This window comes from Dipodomys ordii, unplaced genomic scaffold (assembly GCF_000151885.1).
Source record: "Dipodomys ordii isolate 6190 unplaced genomic scaffold, Dord_2.0 Scaffold171, whole genome shotgun sequence".
NCBI classification, from domain to species: Eukaryota; Metazoa; Chordata; class Mammalia; order Rodentia; family Heteromyidae; genus Dipodomys; species Dipodomys ordii.
This window is the reverse complement of record NW_012267387.1, coordinates 175002-194296: the sequence shown is the minus strand read 5'-3', so window position 1 is coordinate 194296 and position 19295 is coordinate 175002. Positions and strand designations below refer to the sequence as shown.

The 19295-nt window shown below is 36.3% G+C and overlaps 1 protein-coding gene across 1 annotated transcript in view; it reads left to right on the top strand.

Moving 5' to 3' along the window:
* The first annotated feature begins 6604 nt into the window (after positions 1 to 6604).
* The window catches only part of LOC105998702 (vomeronasal type-2 receptor 116-like), a 45647-nt gene continuing 32956 nt past the window's right edge, over positions 6605 to 19295 (top strand). The window contains 4 exon segments of the mRNA XM_013033491.1: positions 6605 to 6666; positions 13226 to 13505; positions 16598 to 16732; positions 17768 to 17867. Coding sequence (XP_012888945.1) covers positions 6605 to 6666; positions 13226 to 13505; positions 16598 to 16732; positions 17768 to 17867 — 577 coding nt within the window.

Here is a 19295-nt window from a genome sequence, read left to right as displayed (position 1 = left end):
CTCATTGTTGCAATGGGTCCAACTGTATCCCTATTTAAATGATTTGTTTTTTCCCTTCCCCTCCACAAACTATACTGACATCAAATACAGTAAAAGTAGGGGTTATATCTTGGGGGAGGGACATACAAAGCAACAAATAAATAATCTTATGAAGGTGTTAGAAACAATCACTGAAAGAAAAAAAAACATTGGAATACATATCTTAGGGTTAATTTCCTTAACAACAACTTATCTGACCATTTCTGCTTGACTCAGACATATACTAGTTATTGCACATAAGGGAAACCATAGGACCTAGGTTTCTTTGGGCCTGGCTTATTTCTCTTAATATAATTTTTCCAAGGTCTTTTCATTTCCTAACAAATAGGGCAATGTCATTCTTTCTGATGGAGGCATAGAATTTCATTGTGTATATATACCACATTTTCTTGATCCATTCATCTACTGAGGGGCATCTGGGTTGGTTCCATATCTTAGCTATGGTAAATAATGCTGAAATATACATAGTCGTGCTGGTAGCTTTAGTGTGGTCTTGTTTGTGAACATTTGGGTAAATGCCCATAAGTGGGATTGCTGGGTCATAGGAGAGCTCCATGTGGAGTCTTTTGAGGTATCTCCATACAACTTTCCAAAATGGTTAAACAAGTTTATACTCCCACCAACAATGCAGTCAGGTTCCCTTCCGTCCACATCCCTTCTAACATCTGTTGTTATTAGAGTTTTTTATTATAGCCATTCTAACAGGGGTGAGGTGGAATCTCAACGTTGTTTTAATTTGAATTTCCTTTATTGCTAAGGAGGTTAAGCATCTTCAAGTGTCTATTGGCCATCCTTCTTTCCTCTTCAGAGAAGTTTCTCTTTAAATCTTTAGCCCTCTTATTTTTTGGTAGTTGTTTCTTTGAAGATTTGTTGTTGGGGGATTTAATTTTTTGAGTGCCAAATATATTTTAGATATGAGACCCTTGTCCATTTTGTGGCTAGTAAAGATCTTCTCCCAATCCGTGGGCTTTCTATTGATCCTGCTAGCTATGTCCTTTGTCATGCAGAAGCTCTGCAACTTCATGCAATCCAATTTATCCAACTTTTCTTTGATTTGTTGTGTTTCTGGGTCTCCATTAAAAAAATTTTGGGCGTGTGCCAAGGAGACCTAGGGTTTCTCCTATTCCATCCTGTAATGTTTTCAGAGTGCCTGCTTTGATTCGGAGGTCTTTGATCCATTTGGAGTTGATTCTGGTGCAGGTTTCTATATAAGGACCTAGTTTAGTTTTCTACAAGTAGTTAACCAATTTTGCCAGCACCATTTACTGAAAAGGCTGTCTTTCTTCCATTATATATATTTTTAGCTCTCTTAGCGAAGATTAGATGGCTATAGGTCTGTGGGTTCATTTCTGGGTTTTCAATTGTATTCCATTGGTCCTGAGGTCTGTTCTTGTGCCAGTCACAAGCTGTTTTGATTACTATGGCTTTGTAGTGTAGTTTGAAATTTGATTTTGATATTCGTCCACCACTGTTCTTTCTGTTAAGGATCGTTTTTGCTATTTGGGGTCTTTTATTGTTCCATATGAATATTTAGATTGCCTCTTCTATTTCCTTGAATAATGAAGTTGGAATTTTGATAGGTATCTCATTGAATTTGTAGATAGCCTTGAGAAGTATTGCCATTTTCATGATGTTGATCTTTTCAATCCAGGAAAATAGGGTTTTTTGCCACTTTCTAAGTTTTATTTTGATTTCCTTTTTCAAGTTTTTAAAGTTTTCATCATGGAGGTCCTTCACTTCTTTGGTTAAGTTAATTCCTAGGTATTTTATTTTTTGTGGGGCTATTACAAATGTAGTTACTTTCTTAATTTCAGCCACACTTTTCTCATTGTTGGCATACAGAAAATCCATCAATTTTTGAGGGGTTAATTTTGTACCCTGCTACTTTGCCGAAGTTTTGAATCAGCTTGAGTAATTTGGCAGTGGAGTCTATGGGATTCTTTAAATACAAGATCATGTCATCTGCAAAGAGGGAGAGTTTTACTTCTTCTTTCCTATTTGGAACCCCTTTATGTTTGCATCTTGTCTCATTGCTGTAGATAGGCATTCTAATACTAGGTTGAAAAGAAGTGGAGAGAGTAGACATCCTTGTCTCATTCCTGAGTTAAGAGGAAATGGCTTTATTTTTTCACCCTTAAGTACAATACTGGCTGAAGGTTTGTCATATATAGCCTTTATTGTATTGAGGAATGTTCCATGGATTCCTAATTTTTCCAAAACCTTCATCATAAAGGGGTGTTGGATATTGTCAAATGCTTTTTCTGTGTCTATTGACATAACCATGTCGTTCTTATCCTTGCTCTTGTTGATGTGATGAATTATGTTACTTGATTATGCATATATTGAACCAGCTTTGCATCCCTGAAATGAATCGTGTTTGATCATGGTGTATGCTTTTTTGGATAAATTGTTGAATTCCATTGGCCAAATTTTTTGAGAAGCTTTGTATTAATGTTCATCAAAGAAATGGGTCTATAATTGTCTTTCTTTGATGAGTCCCTGCCTGGTTTTGGGATGAGGGTTGTGATGGCTTCATAGAATGTGTTTGGTAGTGAACTTTCAATTTCATTGAAGAGTTGGATGAGTATTGGTGTTAGATGTGCTTTGAATGCCTTGTAGAATTCTGCTGTAATACCATCATCCTCTGCAACAATGCCTCCCTCATTGCCTTCATTGTGTCCTCAGATAACTGGGTGCCCTGGCCCTGTCCAGCTTCACTGTGGCTTTTCTGGCCAAGAACTTGCCTGACACCTTCAATGAAGCCAAGTTCCTGACCTTCAGCATGCTGGTGTTCTGCAGTGTGTGGCTCAACTTCCTGCCTGTCTATCACAGTGCCAAGGGGAAGGTCATGTTGCCTGTGGAGGTCTTCTCCATCTTGGCCTCTGGTGCAGTACACCTAGGCTTCATTTTTGCCCCAAAGTGTTACATCATTTTGTCAATGCCAAATAGAAAGTCTCTGCATGGCTTCAGGAATAAAAGCATAGTAGGACAAATAAGTATTCTTGAGATTACATACACAGGTTCAATTAGTATACAGAAGGCCTGATCTAAATCTACAGTAATTATCTTGTATGGTATATATATTATGGATGTTTTGTTTTGAAGACTAAGGACCTACTGTGCATTTTCATAGCAGAGGTAGTCAAGGTGATGGTGATTACAATTTAACCTGGAGTTTGATTATTTGTTTTGGTTCCTCCTACTTAATCTGTGCTTAATTCTATCATCCCTTCTGTTTCTAAATATGTTCTTTATTGTGAAAATACTGTACAGAGGGTTTACAATCATATGAGCAAGATAATTTGAGTATATTTCTTATCAAGCATTGATGCTTCCTCCCTTGTTTTTCCCCTACCATCCCTTCCCTCTCACCTCCACAACTACATTTCTCCTTCCCCCACCCCTTGTCTAAATTGCAAAGTTTAGTTTTCAACATAGCGTCTTGTACATCTCATTGTTCCAATGGGTCAATCTGTATCCCTATTTAAACAATTTATTTTTTCCCTTCAGCTTCCCAAATTATACCAACATTAAAAACAGTGAAAACTGGGGTTATGCGGTGTGGGAGGGACATACAAAGCAACAAAAAAATCAAGTGGTACCTCATAAATGCATTAGGAGCAATATCAAAAAAGAAAAAAAAACACACCTGTGTCCTTATCTTGGGGTCCATTTCACTTACCATCATCTTATCTGACCCTTTTTGCTTGTCTCAGATATATATATATATATATATATAAATTTGCATATATATATGCAAATACGGGAAATCATGGGACCTACATTTCTTTGGGCTTCACTTAATATAATTTCTTCCAAGTCTTTGCATTTTATGACAAAATGGGGCAGTGTCATTCTTTCTGATGGAGTCATAGATTTCCATTGTGTATATATACCACATTTTCTTGCTCCATTCATCTACTGAGGGGCATTTAGGTTGGTTCCATATCTTAGCTATGGTAAATAATGCTGCAATAAACATAGCTGTGCTGGTAGCTTTAGTATGGTCTTGTTTGTGATCATTTGGATAAATGCCCAAAAGGGGTATTGCTGGGTCTTAGGGGAGGTCTATGTGGAGTCTTTTGGGGAACCTCCACACTACTTTCCAAAGTAGTTGAACAAGTTTACACTCCAACCAAAAATGAAATAGTTTTCCTTTCTGGCGACAACCTCTCCAGCATCTCTTGTTATTAGAGTTCTTTTTTCTATTAATAGTTTTTATTGATAAAATACTGTACAAAAGGGTTACAATTACATGAGCAAGTTAATGAGTACATTTATTATGAAGCATTGTTGCCCTCTCCTGTGCCTGTGCCAAGGAGACATAGGGTTTCTCCATTCCTTCTTGTAATGTTTCCAGGGTGTCTGTTTTGACTCCAAGGTCTTTGATCCATTTGGAGTTGATTTGGGTGAAATATAATGATCTAGCTTTATTTTTCTACAGGTGATTAACCAATTTTGCCAGCACCAGTTATTGGAAGGGCTGTCTTTCTTCCATTCTTTTTTTTATCTCCCTTATCAAAGATTAGGTGGCTATAGGTCTGTTGGTTCATTTCTGTGTTTGCAATTCTATACATTGGTCCCAAGGTCTCTTCTCGTGCCAGTACCAAGCTGTTTTGATCACTATGGCTTTGTAGTAGAGCTTGAAATCTGGTATTGATATTTTTCCAGCACTCTTTATTCTGTTAAGGATCATTTTTGTTATTCAGGTTCTTTTATTGTTCCATATGAATTTTTGGTTGGCGCTTCCATTTCATCGAAGAACGAGGTTGGAATATTGATAGGTTTTACGTTGAATTTGTAGATAGGCTTGGGAAATATTGCTGTTTTCGCGATGTTGATCCTTCCAATACAAGTTCATGGGAAGATTTTCCACTTTCTAAGTTCTGTTTTATTTCCTTTTTAAGGTTTTAAAAGTTTTCATTGTATAGGTCCTTCACTTCTTTGGTTAAGTTAATTCCTAGTTATTTTTTTCTTAGGGATATTACAAATTGCTTTCCTGATTTCAGCTGCACTTTTCTCATTGTTGGCATACAGAAAAGCCATTGATTTTCTTTTGTTAATTTTATACCCTGCTACTTTGCCAAAGTTTTGAATCAGCTCAAGAAATTTGGCAGTGGAGTCCGTGGAATTCTTTAAATACAAGATCATGTCATCTGCAAAGAGGGAGAGTTTTACTTCATCTTTCCCTATTTGGATCTCTCTCATGTTTACATCTTGTCTTATTGTTTTAGCTAGGCATTCTAATACTCCTACATTGAAGAGAAGTGGAGAGAGTGGACATCCTGGTCTCATTCCTGAGTTAAGAGGAAATGGCTGTAGATTTTCAACATTAAGTATAATGTTGGCTGTAGGTTTGTCATATACAGCGTTTATTGTATTGAGGAATGCTCCCTGGATTCCTAATTTTTCCAGAGCCTTCATCATAAAGGAGTGTTGGATCTTCTCAAATGCCTTGTTTTTTTTGAAAAAAATTAACAAAATTGACAGACCCTTAGCACATCTTATCAGAAAAAGAAGAGAACACATCCAAATAAACAAACTCAGAGATGAGAATGGAAACATCATCACAGAAAAAACCAAGATCCAGAACATTATATGGGAATACTCCTCAAACTATTTTGCTAATAAGTTTGAGAACCTGGAAGAAATGAATGATTTCCTAGAAAATATTGATATTCAAAAACAAAACCAAGATGAGTTAAGCTAACTGAACAGGCCCCTTTCAAGCATTGAAATAGAAACAGCAATAAGAGACCTCCCATCTAATATAAACCCCGGACTGGATAGATTTATAGTGGAATTTTACAAAGCCTTCAAATCAGAACTCACACCAATACTCATTCAACTCTTCAAAGAAATTGAAAGAGAAAGTTCACTACCGAGCACATTCTATGAAGCCATCATAACACTCATACGAAAACCAGGCAGGGACTCATCAAAGAAAGAGAACTATAGACCGATTTCTTTAGTGAACATTGGTCAAAACTTCTGAATAAATTATGACCATTCGACTTCAACAATTCATCCAAAAATCATACACCACAAGCAAATAGGATTTATTTCAGGGATGCAAAGCTGGTTCAATATACACAAATCAATTAAATTAATATAATTCATCACATCAACAAGAGCAAGGATAAGAACCACATGGTTATCTCAATAGATGTAGAAAAAGCATTTGACAAGTTCCAACACCCCTTTATGATGAAGGTCCTTGAAAAATTTAGAATCCAGGGAACATTCCTCAATATAATAAAGGCTGTGTATGACAAACCTACAGACAGCATTATAATTAATGTAATTAATGGTGAAAAACTAAAGCCATTTCCTCTGAACTCAGGAAGGAGACAAGGATGTTTACTCTCTCCACTTCCCTTCAACAATAAGACAAGGTGTGAACATAAAAGGGATCCAAATAGGGAAAGATTATATAAAACACTCCCTTTTTGCAGATGACATGATCTTGTATTTAAAGAATCCCACAGACTCCACTGCCAAATTACTTGAGCTGACTCGAAACTTTGGCAAAATAGCAGGGAATAAAATTAACTATCAAAACTTAATGGCTTTTATGTATGCCAACAAGGAGCAGACACCGCTCACATCAGGAAAGCAACTCCATTCGTAATAGCCCCACAAGAAATAAAATAACTAGGAATTAACCAAAGAAGGGAAGGACCTCTATGATGAAAACTTTGTAAACCTCAAAAAGGAGATCAAAACAGCACTTAGAAAGTGGAAAAACCACCATTCTCCTGGATTGGAAGGATCAACATCCTGAAAATGGCAGTACTTCCAAGGCTATGTATAAATTCAAGGCAATACCTATCAATATTACAACCTCATTCTTCAAGGAAATAGAAGAGACAATCCAAACATTTATATGGAACAATGAAACACCCCAAATAGCAAAAACTATCCTTAACAGAAAGAAAAGTGCTGAAGGAATATCAATACCAAATTTCAAACTTTACTACAAAGCCAAAAGAATCAAAACAGCTTGGTACTGGCACAAGAACAGACCTCAGGAATAATTGAATAGAATTGAAAACCCAGAAATAAACCCACAGATCTATAGCCATCTGATCTTTGATAAGGGAGCTAAAAAAGAATGAAAGAAAGACAGCCCCTTCAGTAACTGGTGCAGGCAACGTTGGTTAATCACTTGTAGAAAAGTAAACTAAATCTTTACATATCACCCTTCACCAGGATCAACTCCTAGTGAATCAAAGACCTTGGAGTCTAAGCATTAGACTGGAAACATTATAGAAAGTAATAGGAGAAGCCCTAGATCTCCTTGGCACAGGCAGAAATTTTCTTAATAGAGACCCAGAAACACAACAAATCAAACAAAGGGTGGACAAATGGGATTGCATGAAGTTGCAGAGCAACTGCATGGCAACGCACATAGCTAGCAAGATCAATAGAAAGCCCATGGATTAGGAGAAGATCTTCATTCGTCATACAATGGACAGGGTCTCATATCTAAAATATACTTGGAACTCAATAAATTAAATCCCTGAACAACGTAAACTCAAAGAAAGTATTGCCCAGTAAATAAGTGGGCTAAAGTCTTCAAGAGAAACTTCTCTGAAGAGGAAATAAGAATGGCCAATAGACACATGAAGAAATGGAAAACCTCTCTAGCCCTAAAAGAAATTCAAATTAAAACAACGTTGAGATTCCACCTCACCCATGTTAAAATGGTGATTATCATGAACTCTAATGACAACAGATGCTGGATGGGATGTGGATAGAAGGGAATCTTACTGTATTGTTGATGGGTGTGTAAATTGTTCAACCCCTTTGGAAAGTACTATAGAGGTACCTCAAAAGACTCCACATAGAGCTCCCCTATGGCCCACCAATACCACTATTGGGCATTTACCCAAATGACCATACTAAAGCTACCAGCACAACTATTTTTATTGCAGCTTTATTTAACCTAGCTAAGATATGCAACCAACCCAGATTCCCCTCAGTAGATGAATGGATCAAGAAAATGTGGTATATATACACAATGGAATTCTAGGCCTCCATCAGAAAGGATGACATTACCCCATTTGTTAGGAAATGGAAAGACTTGGAAAAAATTATATGAAGTGAAGGAAACCAGGCCCAAGGAAACATTGTTCCCATGGTTTCCATTATTTTCAATAACTAGTGTATATCTGAGATAAGCAGAAAAGATCATATAAGATCATGTTAAGTAAAATCCACCGCAAGATAAGGACACAATTTGTTTTTTCATTCTTGCTATTGTTTCTAATGTATTTATAAGGTACCCCGTGATTTTTGTTGCTTTCTATGTCTCTGCCCCTCGGCATGACCACTATTTTCTCTGTATTTGATGTCGGTATAATTTGGGAAGCGGAAGGGAAAAGACAAATTGTTTAATAGGGATATGTTGACCCATTGCAACAATGAAATGTACAAGACACTTTGTTGAAAAATGAACTGTATAATTTAGGTGTAAGGGAAAATGAAGGAAAATAGTTATGGAGGTGGGTGGTAAGGGGTGGTAGGGTAAAAACAAAGGAGTACACAACAATGCTTGATAAGAAATGTATTCATTACTTTGCTTGTGTGATTTTCACCCCTCTGGCCAGTATTTTCACAATAAAATACTTATTTAAAAAAGTAAAGTATCTTTTAAAGTGTTTTTATGTTTCCACTTATGTATATAATATACTCTGTTTAGACACACAACAAATAACATCCTTCAATACCATCCCTTCTTTAAACAATTTCTACAGATCTCATTTACCCATTTTTAGAAATGCTTATTAAATAGGTTGATCATGTGGAAATTGGTATATCTCCATGGATCTTCTGCCTTCACCACAAGTCGTGACCTTTATTTCATTCCCAACATTCATTTTTTGATCACTTTTCTGCTACTATGCCTTGAACTCAGGGCATGAATGACATCTCTTAGCTTCTTTTAGCTTCTTTGTGGACTGTGTGGATTCTTTCATTGTGACACAAATCCACTTGTCAAGGCTTTCTTGAGGACCATGATAAGCAGATACTGAATGAGCCATATCTCAAGCCCTTCTTTTCACTGACTAATTTTGTCTATCTTGATTTTGCTATATGCCCATGCCTGGGCTCCAGTCTTTCTATTGATGCTTGCTGCCATAGCTGGAATGACAGGCATATGAGTCAATATCTAGTTTCGTCTATTTACACAGAATCTCAGGATATTGTTTTGGCCTGGGCTGGCTTGAAATCACAATCCTCCTGATCTCAACCCTCCTTCTCAGCACACTCACACCCGCATACACCCACACAGACACAAGATACACACACAGAGAGAAACACATAAATAGATTGAATACAAAATATGTACCATCTCACCCAGCTATTGATTAATATATTGTATAGACTTTGTAAAATACTTTGGACAGTTTTTCCCTTTTATCAATGCTAATTCTTCCAACCCATGGGCACAGAATATCTTTCTATCTTTTTAAATAAGATTTTTATTATGAAAATACTGTACAGAAAGATGACAGTTACATGAGCAAGGTGATGAGTATATGTCTTATCCAACATTGCTGGTGCCTCCTTTGTTTTTCCCCTACTACCCCTTCTCTCCCACCTCCTCAATTACACTCCCCCCACCTAACCTTTAAAGTTCGTCATTCCAACAGTTTGTTGTACATCTCATTGTTACAATGGGTCAAACTGTATCCCTATTTAAACATTTTGTTTTTTTCCCATTCCCTCTCCAAATTATACCAAAAACAATACGGTGAAAACAAGGGTTATACCAAGGGGGAGGAACATACTAGCAACAAAAAAAATCACACATTAGCAACAAAAGCAAGTAAATAAACAACATTGTGTCCCTACCTTGGGGTTCATTTTGCTTAACATTAGCTTATTGGTTATATGTACATGGCTTTTGACCTTTTCTAGTCATATACTAGTTATTGTAAGTAAGGGAAACCATAGGACCTATGTTTCTTTGGGGCTGGATACCTATCAATATTCCAACCTCATTCTTCAAGGAAATAGAAGAGACCATCCAAACATTCATATTGAACAATAAAAGACCCTGAATAGCAAAAATGATCCTTAGCAGAAAGAACAGTGATGGAGGAATATCAATACCAAATTTCAAACTCTACTACAAAGCTGTAGTGATCAAAACAGCTTGGTACTGGCACAAGAACAGACCTCAGGACCAATGGAATACAATTGAAAACCCAGAAATTAACCCACAGACCTACAGACACCTAATCTTTGATTAGGGCACTAAAATAAAATAGAATGGAAGAAAGACAGCCTCTTCAGTAACTGGTGCTGGCAAAATTGGTTAATCACTTGTAGAAAACTAAAGCTAGATCCTTATATATCACCCTGCACCAGAATGTACTCCAAATGGATCAAAGACCTTGGAATCAAAGCAGAGACCCTGAAAACTTTAAAATAGGAGAAACCCTATGTCTCCTTGGCACAGGCCAAAATTTTCTTAATAGAGACCCAGAAACACAACAAATCAAAGAAAGGTTGGACAAATGGGATTGCATTAAATTTCAGAGCTTCTGCATGCCAAAGTCATAGCTAGCAAGATTAATAGAAAGCCCATGGATTGGAAGAAGCTCTTCACTAGCCATACAACAGATAAGGGGTTCATATCTAAAATATACCTTGAACTCAAATCCTCAAAGAAACAAATATCCAATAAATAAGTGGGCTAAAGACTTAAAGAGAAACTTCTCTGAAGAGGAAATAAGAATGGCCAATAGACACATGAAGAAATGCTCACCCTCTCTAGCCATAGAAGAAATGCAAATCAAAACAACATTGAGATACCACCTCACACCAGTTGGAATGGCAAAAATCAAGAACTCTAATAACAACAGATCCTGGAGGGGATATGGCCAAAAGGGAACCCTACTGCATTGTTGGTGGGAGTGTAAATTTGTTCAACCACTTTGGAAAATAGTATGGATGTTCCTCAAAAGACTCCACATAGAGCTCCCCTATGACCCAGACTTCTTTTGTGGTCTGTAAAACTTACCTCAGTATTTCATGTAGGAAAGGTTTAGTGGAGAAACATTCTCTTAATTGTGCTACTTATGGTATATATTTATCATTTCTCCATTTCTATAGGTTAGCTTTGCTAGGTGCAATATTTGTGATGAATAATTTGGATTTGTTATCTTCAGTAATGTAAGGATCCCTTGCAATGATCTCTTGACTCTACTGAGGAGTCAGGTGTTATAGAAATGGGTGTTACACCTATGTGATATAGGTCCCATTTCTGTTCTCCTTTAGAGAATCATTCCTGTATATGTATTCCACTTCTTTGTGTTTCATGCTAAGACAGATTGCTGTATATTTAATAGTCCAAAATTTGATTATCTTTTCAACTTTAGGACTTTTACTTTGTATGCCTCTCTTCTTTGTTTTTTTGAAAATACTCTCGTCAACTTTTGACAAACCCTTTTCCCAATCTTCATTATTACATTTCATTCCTCCATATGTGGATGTTCACTTAAATTTTCCTCAAGCTCAGTTTTTCCTTCTGTTTAGAAAGTTTTAGAATATGACAGGCTATCATGTGACCACATCACATATATCTACAGTGTAGATTAAAGTTGATCATTTCATTAGTATTTCCAATGTGCCTTTATTGTTCCTTTTTAAACAATACCAGTTGATTTCATTATATTAGTTTCTTTGGAATATACCCACTCACGAACTTGCATGTAAACACACACACACACCTTGGCATACACAGACAGGACAAAAGAATGGCATCACCCCATTCGTTGGGAAATGGAAGGATTTGGAAAAAATAATATTAAGTGAAGTAAGCCAGGCCCTAAGAAATATAGGTACCATTGTTTCCCTTATTTGCAATAACTAGTACATGAATAAGACATGTAGAAAAGTTCAAAAGCTATGTATGTTTGACCATATAAGGTGATGTTAAATAAAATTAACCCCAAGATAGGGGCATTTTTTCTTTCTTGCTATTATTTCTAACGTATTTATAATGTACCATGTGATTTTTTTGTTACTTTGTATGTTCCTTCCCCATGGTATAACCCCCGTTTTCACTGTATTTGATGTCGGTGCCCTGCATCTTGTATATACACTTGTCTAATTCGGGGAGGGGAAGGGAAAATTAGGGATACAGGTTGACCCATTGTAACAATGAGATGTACAAGATATTATGTTGAAAACAAACTTTACAACTTTGGGTAGGGTGTAGTTGTGGAGGTGGGAGGGAAAGTATAGGAGGGGAAAAACAAAGGAGGAGGCAACAATGATTAATAAGAAATGTGCTCATTACCTTGCTCATGTAACTGTAACTGTCTTACAGTATTTTTACAATAAAAATGTACAATAAACCAAAAACACAAAACAAAAAAAGAAAGAAGGAAAAGTACTTTGATCCTGTTTATTTTGTTCTATTGGTTCTTTTCAGTATCTCAAACTAAATTATTGGGAGGAGGGTAGTGATCAATGCATTTTACCATGGAGGACTTGGAATTGAGATTTCTATGCAAAGCTTACCTACCATTCTTTCCTTAACCCTCATGTCATGGGTTCCTGTCTCCAAAATGAGTTCCTTGACATTGTATGCATCCCTTTTGTTTTGTTACATAAATAAAAATAAAATACCAACCCATGATATTTCAGCTCTTTTTTTCTGATTGTTATCAGTAAGAGCTATTTAATATGTTAGTCTGTGAGCAGAGCTTGCTATAGAATCATTCATAAACAACACTTTGCTTCTGAATATTGAACTTGAATTAAACATTCCTTTGTTAGCCTGATGTACCATATAAACACACAACATAAACTTGGTGACTGAAAACACGAGAATTATTTTCGACACTGGTGTAGCTTGTTACCTTAATACAAAGGCAACTCAACTTTTGCTGTCTTATGAAAACCATATCTAAAGAAAAGACTTTTGCTGTGGTGCATGTGATAAAGTGGAGAACAAGCTCTCCCTTGATTTAAGTATCTGAATCTCATTCATGACAAATTCCCTTCATGTCCTTAGATCTTTATACATGCATAAGACACTACATATACATTCCATTCTAATTGAGGTAATATTTTAAAATATTCCTTGACAAAAAGACAAACATTTAATGTGTTGAAGTCTTAAGTTTTGAAATACTCCTCTTCAGTTTCTTTGCTCATTATGCAGGTTTATCTTTAAGAACTCTCAGTGTGTTTTGGCCTTGGCTCTTGCTATTGAGGAGATCAACAATAATCCTCATCTTTTACATAACCTGACTCTGGGATTTGATGTCTGTGATGTTGACTTCAGAGGTTGGACAATGTTTAAGAATCCCTTCATTTGTCTTTTTCGGAAGTACAAGATTCGAAACTACTCCTGTATGAGAGACAGCAGGTCTATAGCAGTACTTACAGGAATAATATCTAAGCAGATCGGGACATTGTTGGGACTCTACAAATTTCCACAGGTGAGGGTGGAAGGTGTGGAAGGATACAAAAATGTCTAATTTGGTGCCAATTCAGGTTTTAGAAAAGAATGACAGGAAGAGACTAGTTTTATGAACAAATCAAACTTTGTGGTATCAAAGGCTAATTACTCAAAGATAGTTGGAAATATATGTTTTCACATTTTGGAAAAAGAGAAAGAAGATTTGAACAGACAAATGGATAAATTTTTGTTTCAAGCTTCATCAATAATTTTCTTTAATAAATCAGGAAATGGAAAAGGACTTTGCAATGTACTGACTGAGCAGGATACTGATGGATCACACTAGTGATTCTAGCTAATCAGGAAGCTTGTATCTCCAATTAACTTGCAAATGGCAAAAGGTGAATGTGGGACTCAATTAGTACAGAACAAGTCTTGAGGGAGATTGCCAAGGAAGTGCAAGAAACCATGAGTTTTTGCCCCTGTACTGGTATTCATATCTACACACACACACACACACACACACAAAATACACACACACAAACACACACACAAATACACACACACACGAAAGATATTATGTATAATGAAGTAAATCAGGCTCAGCATGAGAAAGGGTAAATATTTTCTCTCATGTGAAAGTTGGATCTAATATATGAACATGTAATATGAAATAACTTTGGAACACAAACACAGATATATATATATATATATATATATATATATATATATGATCGATTCGACTAAAGTATGGTATACAGCGGTGGAACTCCATGCTGTAAATTTTCTGATCTATTGACAGCACAAAAAATTAACAACAAAAAGGTGAAGCATATCATGTCTGAGTAGGGTAGGTATTAAGGGAAAAATGCAAAGGAATATGGAGTAGATGGTTGGCAAAAAACAACATGATATACAATGGGCATGAATGAAAATGGAATTAGTAGTGGGTCAGATTGATGTAGATGGGGAGAGTTGATGGAAATTGTGACAAACATCCAGAGACAATTACAAGTCAATTGATATGTTCTGCAACTTTTCAAAAGCAAATTATTTTTTTCAAAAACTAAAACAAAGCCTACTTTCTACCTACTTCAACTGGTTCTTAACAGAATTCAAGACTGAGATTACAATGCATGGAAATCTCATTCATGGAGCATCCAATTTTCTTTCCAATTTAGTTTACCTTTGGGAATTTTGATCATGCCCTGAGTGACCATGTCAAGTTTCCTGCTCTCTATCAGCTTGCCCCAAAGGACACATCAATAGCCACTGCCATGGTCACATTACTGCTTCACTTCAACTGGAGCTGGGTGGGACTACTGACCACACAAAATGAGCATGGTGCATATGTTCTTGCTGAATTGAAAGAGGAGATGGCCAATAATAGACTTTGTGTAGCCTATGAGTTAATGATCTCAACCCAAAATGTGTCATATATATTCAAGTTCATGGCAGTTCATAACAAGATAAATCTATCTTCAGCAAGTGTCCTCATCATATATGGTGATACTGATTCACTGATAATTTTCCTGGTATTTATTGAGCAAATTTTTATTCATGGCAAAGTTTGAATCATGAACTCTCAGTGGGATTTCACCACGAAGAGGAAATATTTCATGCTAGTCTTATTCCATGTGCCTCTGATTTTTACACACCATCATGTAGATGTTTCTGGATTCACAGATTTTATCAAGGTAGTTAAGTCTTCCAAATACCCAGAAGACATTTTTCTTGCCAGACTGTGGTTTCTTTCTTTTAATTGCTCAGATTCTGAGTCTGTCTGTATGACATGGGACAACTGTGATCATGATGCCTCTTTGGATTGGTTACCTAGGCATGTTTTTGACATGACAATGTCTGGAGACAGTTACAATGTATACAATGCTGTGTATGCTGTGACCCAGGCTCTCCATGTGATGCTTCTTCATCAAACAGAAGTTCAAACAATGGGGAATAGAAAAGAAACATTCCCTTCCCCTGAACATGTAATTTCTTCTATGTTGGCGTACACACACCAGGAGCAAAGGCACTTTCTAGATTGTTTTCTTACTGTAGGAAATTAAATATTTCTGTTTATATGCATGTGTGTTTCTGTATGTGTGTATGTATACGTAATTTGTGTATATATATGTTTGTATTAATATGTCATATACAATTTGGTTGTTGAAATTAATGAATATTTCAGTATTTGAAGCAATTTTCTCAATTCTTAGGCTTTTATCTTCTATGATTAGTCACTACTATAAGCTCAAAATTGAACAAATGTAGATTCACATTTTAAAAATTAAATATTTCAGGTGCTTTTCAAAACCCTATATGGTTCATTATGTTCGCATGTCTTTGAGGTAATCTAGACATATATGGATATGTTGTTAAGAAAACAACAGGCCAGAAAAGATGGTAAACTCTATTCCATATTTCTATAAATTAATTTTGTCCAGTTCAGTGACTGGATCATACTGCTTGGGTTATACCCTGAGTGTCTTTGTGCTCAAGGCTAGCGCTCAACCACTTGAACATAGCATTTCTTCTGGATTTTTCTGAATTGTTTATTGGAGACATGGGTCTCACTAAGTTTTCTGCCCAGGCTTGCTTCCAAGCATGAATCTCTGATCTGAGCAGCCTGAGTATCTAGGATTACATCCTTAAGCCACCAGCAACTTGCTCATGAATTCGTTTAGTTACTAATAACCTCATAGCTAGTGTTTTGAAAACTACAAATTGAGATTTTTCTCTATCCGTTTCTTCAGTCATAGCAAAAGATGATCTAATGAACAGAATTATCCATATTTTTCATAAGAGACCAAGTTTATTCAACTTTTGGAATTAAACATTTAGGAACTTCAAATTATAGACATTCATAAAATAGCGGTTTTGGCAAGATGGAGTGAAATGATTTCTCTGGAAAAATATCTTTCTACCCTTTTCCAAGTGACCAGTAAAGATTATTTTTCAGAATGATTATTTTTATTCCTCCATAGATTTTTCTTCTGAGACAATTCATTTGGTGTCTCTACTCTTTTTAATTTCAGAATCAAAGAATAAAGGCAATTGGGAGTGTTTCTTATTCCAGGTTTTCTGTGTTATCTCTAGAATTTACTTCACCATAAGATGATGTCTCTCTTTTAGCTTCACAGTTTTCTGAAGAATGTCCAGTTTGACAATCCTACTAGAGATCAAGTGATTTGGGATGAGAAAAGGAAATTGGAGCCAGAGTATGACATTCTGAATATTTGTAATTTTCCAGAAGGTTTGGAACTTGCAGTGAGAATAGGAAAGTTTTCTCCACATGCTCTACATGGTAATCAACTGTCTTAATCTGAGATATGGTAGAATGGGCCATTGGAACTAGAGAGGTGGGTTGGATCTAATCCTAATAATTTTAAGCACACACAAATCAGTGATTCACTCTTTAAATTTGAACCTGACTGAGTGCCAGCTAATTTCTCGCATAATCCTAGCAACTAATAGAGCTGAGATGGGAATATCGTAGTATAATGCCAGCTCATACAGGAAAGTTTGTGAGACTCTTATCTCCATTTAACCTCCAAAAATCTCGAAGTGGACCTGTGTCTCAGGAAGTAGAGGGCTAACTTTTATTTTAAAAAATACCTCAAGTTCAGTGCCCAGACCTTGATTTCAAGCCCCAGAATCAGAACCAAAAGAGTTAAAAATGTGTCTACATGTTGATTTTGAATATTGTCATAAGATGTAAATTACATTTATGTCAGTAGATATGTAACACTATGATAAAGTACCTGAGGAGTTAATTCATGTAGTTGAAACGTTTCTTTTGCTCCTTTCTGTGGAGATTCATTCAATGGTTAATTAACCTGCTATTTAAACATGTTTGGCTAGAGGAATCATTGAAAGCATCTGTGAGAAGATTCTCACATCATGACCACTGGAAAGTAAAGTGAAAGAAACAATAGTCCTGGGGCTCACATAACCCTATAAAGTGGAAGTCTCCTTCTGGCTCTTTCCATGGTCACAGAGGAGTAGCAGAAAATATATAACGCCATGAATTCTAGGAAATCCATATGGCTGTGCACTATTTTCTCACCACTACTTTCCACCTTTTAAAAATCCCATACCTTTCAATAATTCAACAGGCTAGAAATCAAGATTGAAGCACATAGACTTTAGGAATCATGGAATTTGTAATCTATATAGGATTCACTAAATGGACTGCACTTATCTGCATAAAACATTATGCGTAAACATCCCATTGTAGTCTTACAATGGATTGTTGTAATGTTTGGTATGAGTCTGAAAAGTTACTGACACATCTGGAGTGAGAGTTGTGGTCCTGGATTCAGGAAATCCCCTCAGGAAGGAAAGGCTGCCTGTTGCTTTGATTTTACATTTTGCCTAAGACATGAAAATGCTAATGGGACAGGTAAGTCCATAACTTATAAAGAAATACTTTATCTCTCCCTAGATATATTCAATCCAAACAAGTCAATTAAAAATTGTGTATTGGAATTACAGACCCTATTCTCCTTTTCTCAGTTAATAACTAAATTCTGACAACTGGTTGTATTGCTAATGTTACTATGATAGAACATGGCTTTGAATTACATTTTGAGAAAGATTTTCCAGTCTATTGCAGGCAAATTTATCTCCAGGAATCCTTATCACTAATCATTAAGACAAGTCTAAAATCTGTCATAAATTAAACATAAGTCCTATTGGGAGAGTATTCATCTTAAAACTTACATTTTTACGGGGCTGGGAAGGTGGTGCAGTGGTAGAGCGCTTGCCTTGCATACATGAGGCCCTGGGTTCGATTCCTCAGCACCACATAAGCAAAAAGTACAAAACTGGAAGTGGCTCTATGGCTCAAGTGGTAGAGTTCTAGCTGAAGAGCTGAGGGACAGCGCCCAGGCCCAGAGTTCAGGCCTCTTGACTGGACCCCAAAACAAACAAACAAAAAAACCCTTACATTTTACTCACACAAAAAGCTTGGATCTTGCTTATCTTTATTTCTCAGTGCCCAGAACTCTTCTTGGCACAGGGAAAGGGCTCAATAAGCTAGAAACAGTTTAAGAAGTGAGCATGACTATAGAGTGTCTAAGAGTGATCAATCTGTTCCTAGACCTTCATAGGTGAGCAGGCAAGACAAGCATAATGAGATGAAATCAAGGATAATAATCCACAGGGTAAAATTAATGTCTTACAGAAACATATAGGCAATGTAAGTTGTATAATTTCAATTTTAATACGTTTGCAGGACTCAATGAACATACAAAAAGTATAAAAATTCAATAAGACATTGCAATACCCTAACGTTTGCATTATCAATACTCGTGATAGTCATTCAGCAAAAAAAAAAAAAGAATAAAATCACCTAATAAAGAAGAAGATAAAAATTGAGGTGGTTATGGCTCGGGAAAACATACAAAAACACTTTTATTGTTGTAAGTGCTGATATCATAGAATTTCACCTAAGTGAAAATTTCCTAGATTCTTTGAAGGAAACAAAGTTCATAAAAAGCAGTAATGGAGGCATAGAATTACATTGTGTAGGTATACCACGTTTTCTTGATCCATTCAGCTACTGAGAGACATCCGGGTTGGTTCCATATCTTAGCTAAGGCAAATAATGCTGCAGAAAACATAGTTGTGATGGTAGCTTCAGTATGGTCTTGATTGTAAACATTCAGGTAAAATGTCCAAAAGTGGGATTGCTGGGTCATAGGGGAACACTATGTAGAGTCTTTTGAGGAATCTCCATACTACTTTCCAAAGTGGTTGAACAAGTTTACACTCCCACCAACAATGCAGTAGGGTTCCCTTCTGTCCACATCCCCTCCAGCATCTGTTG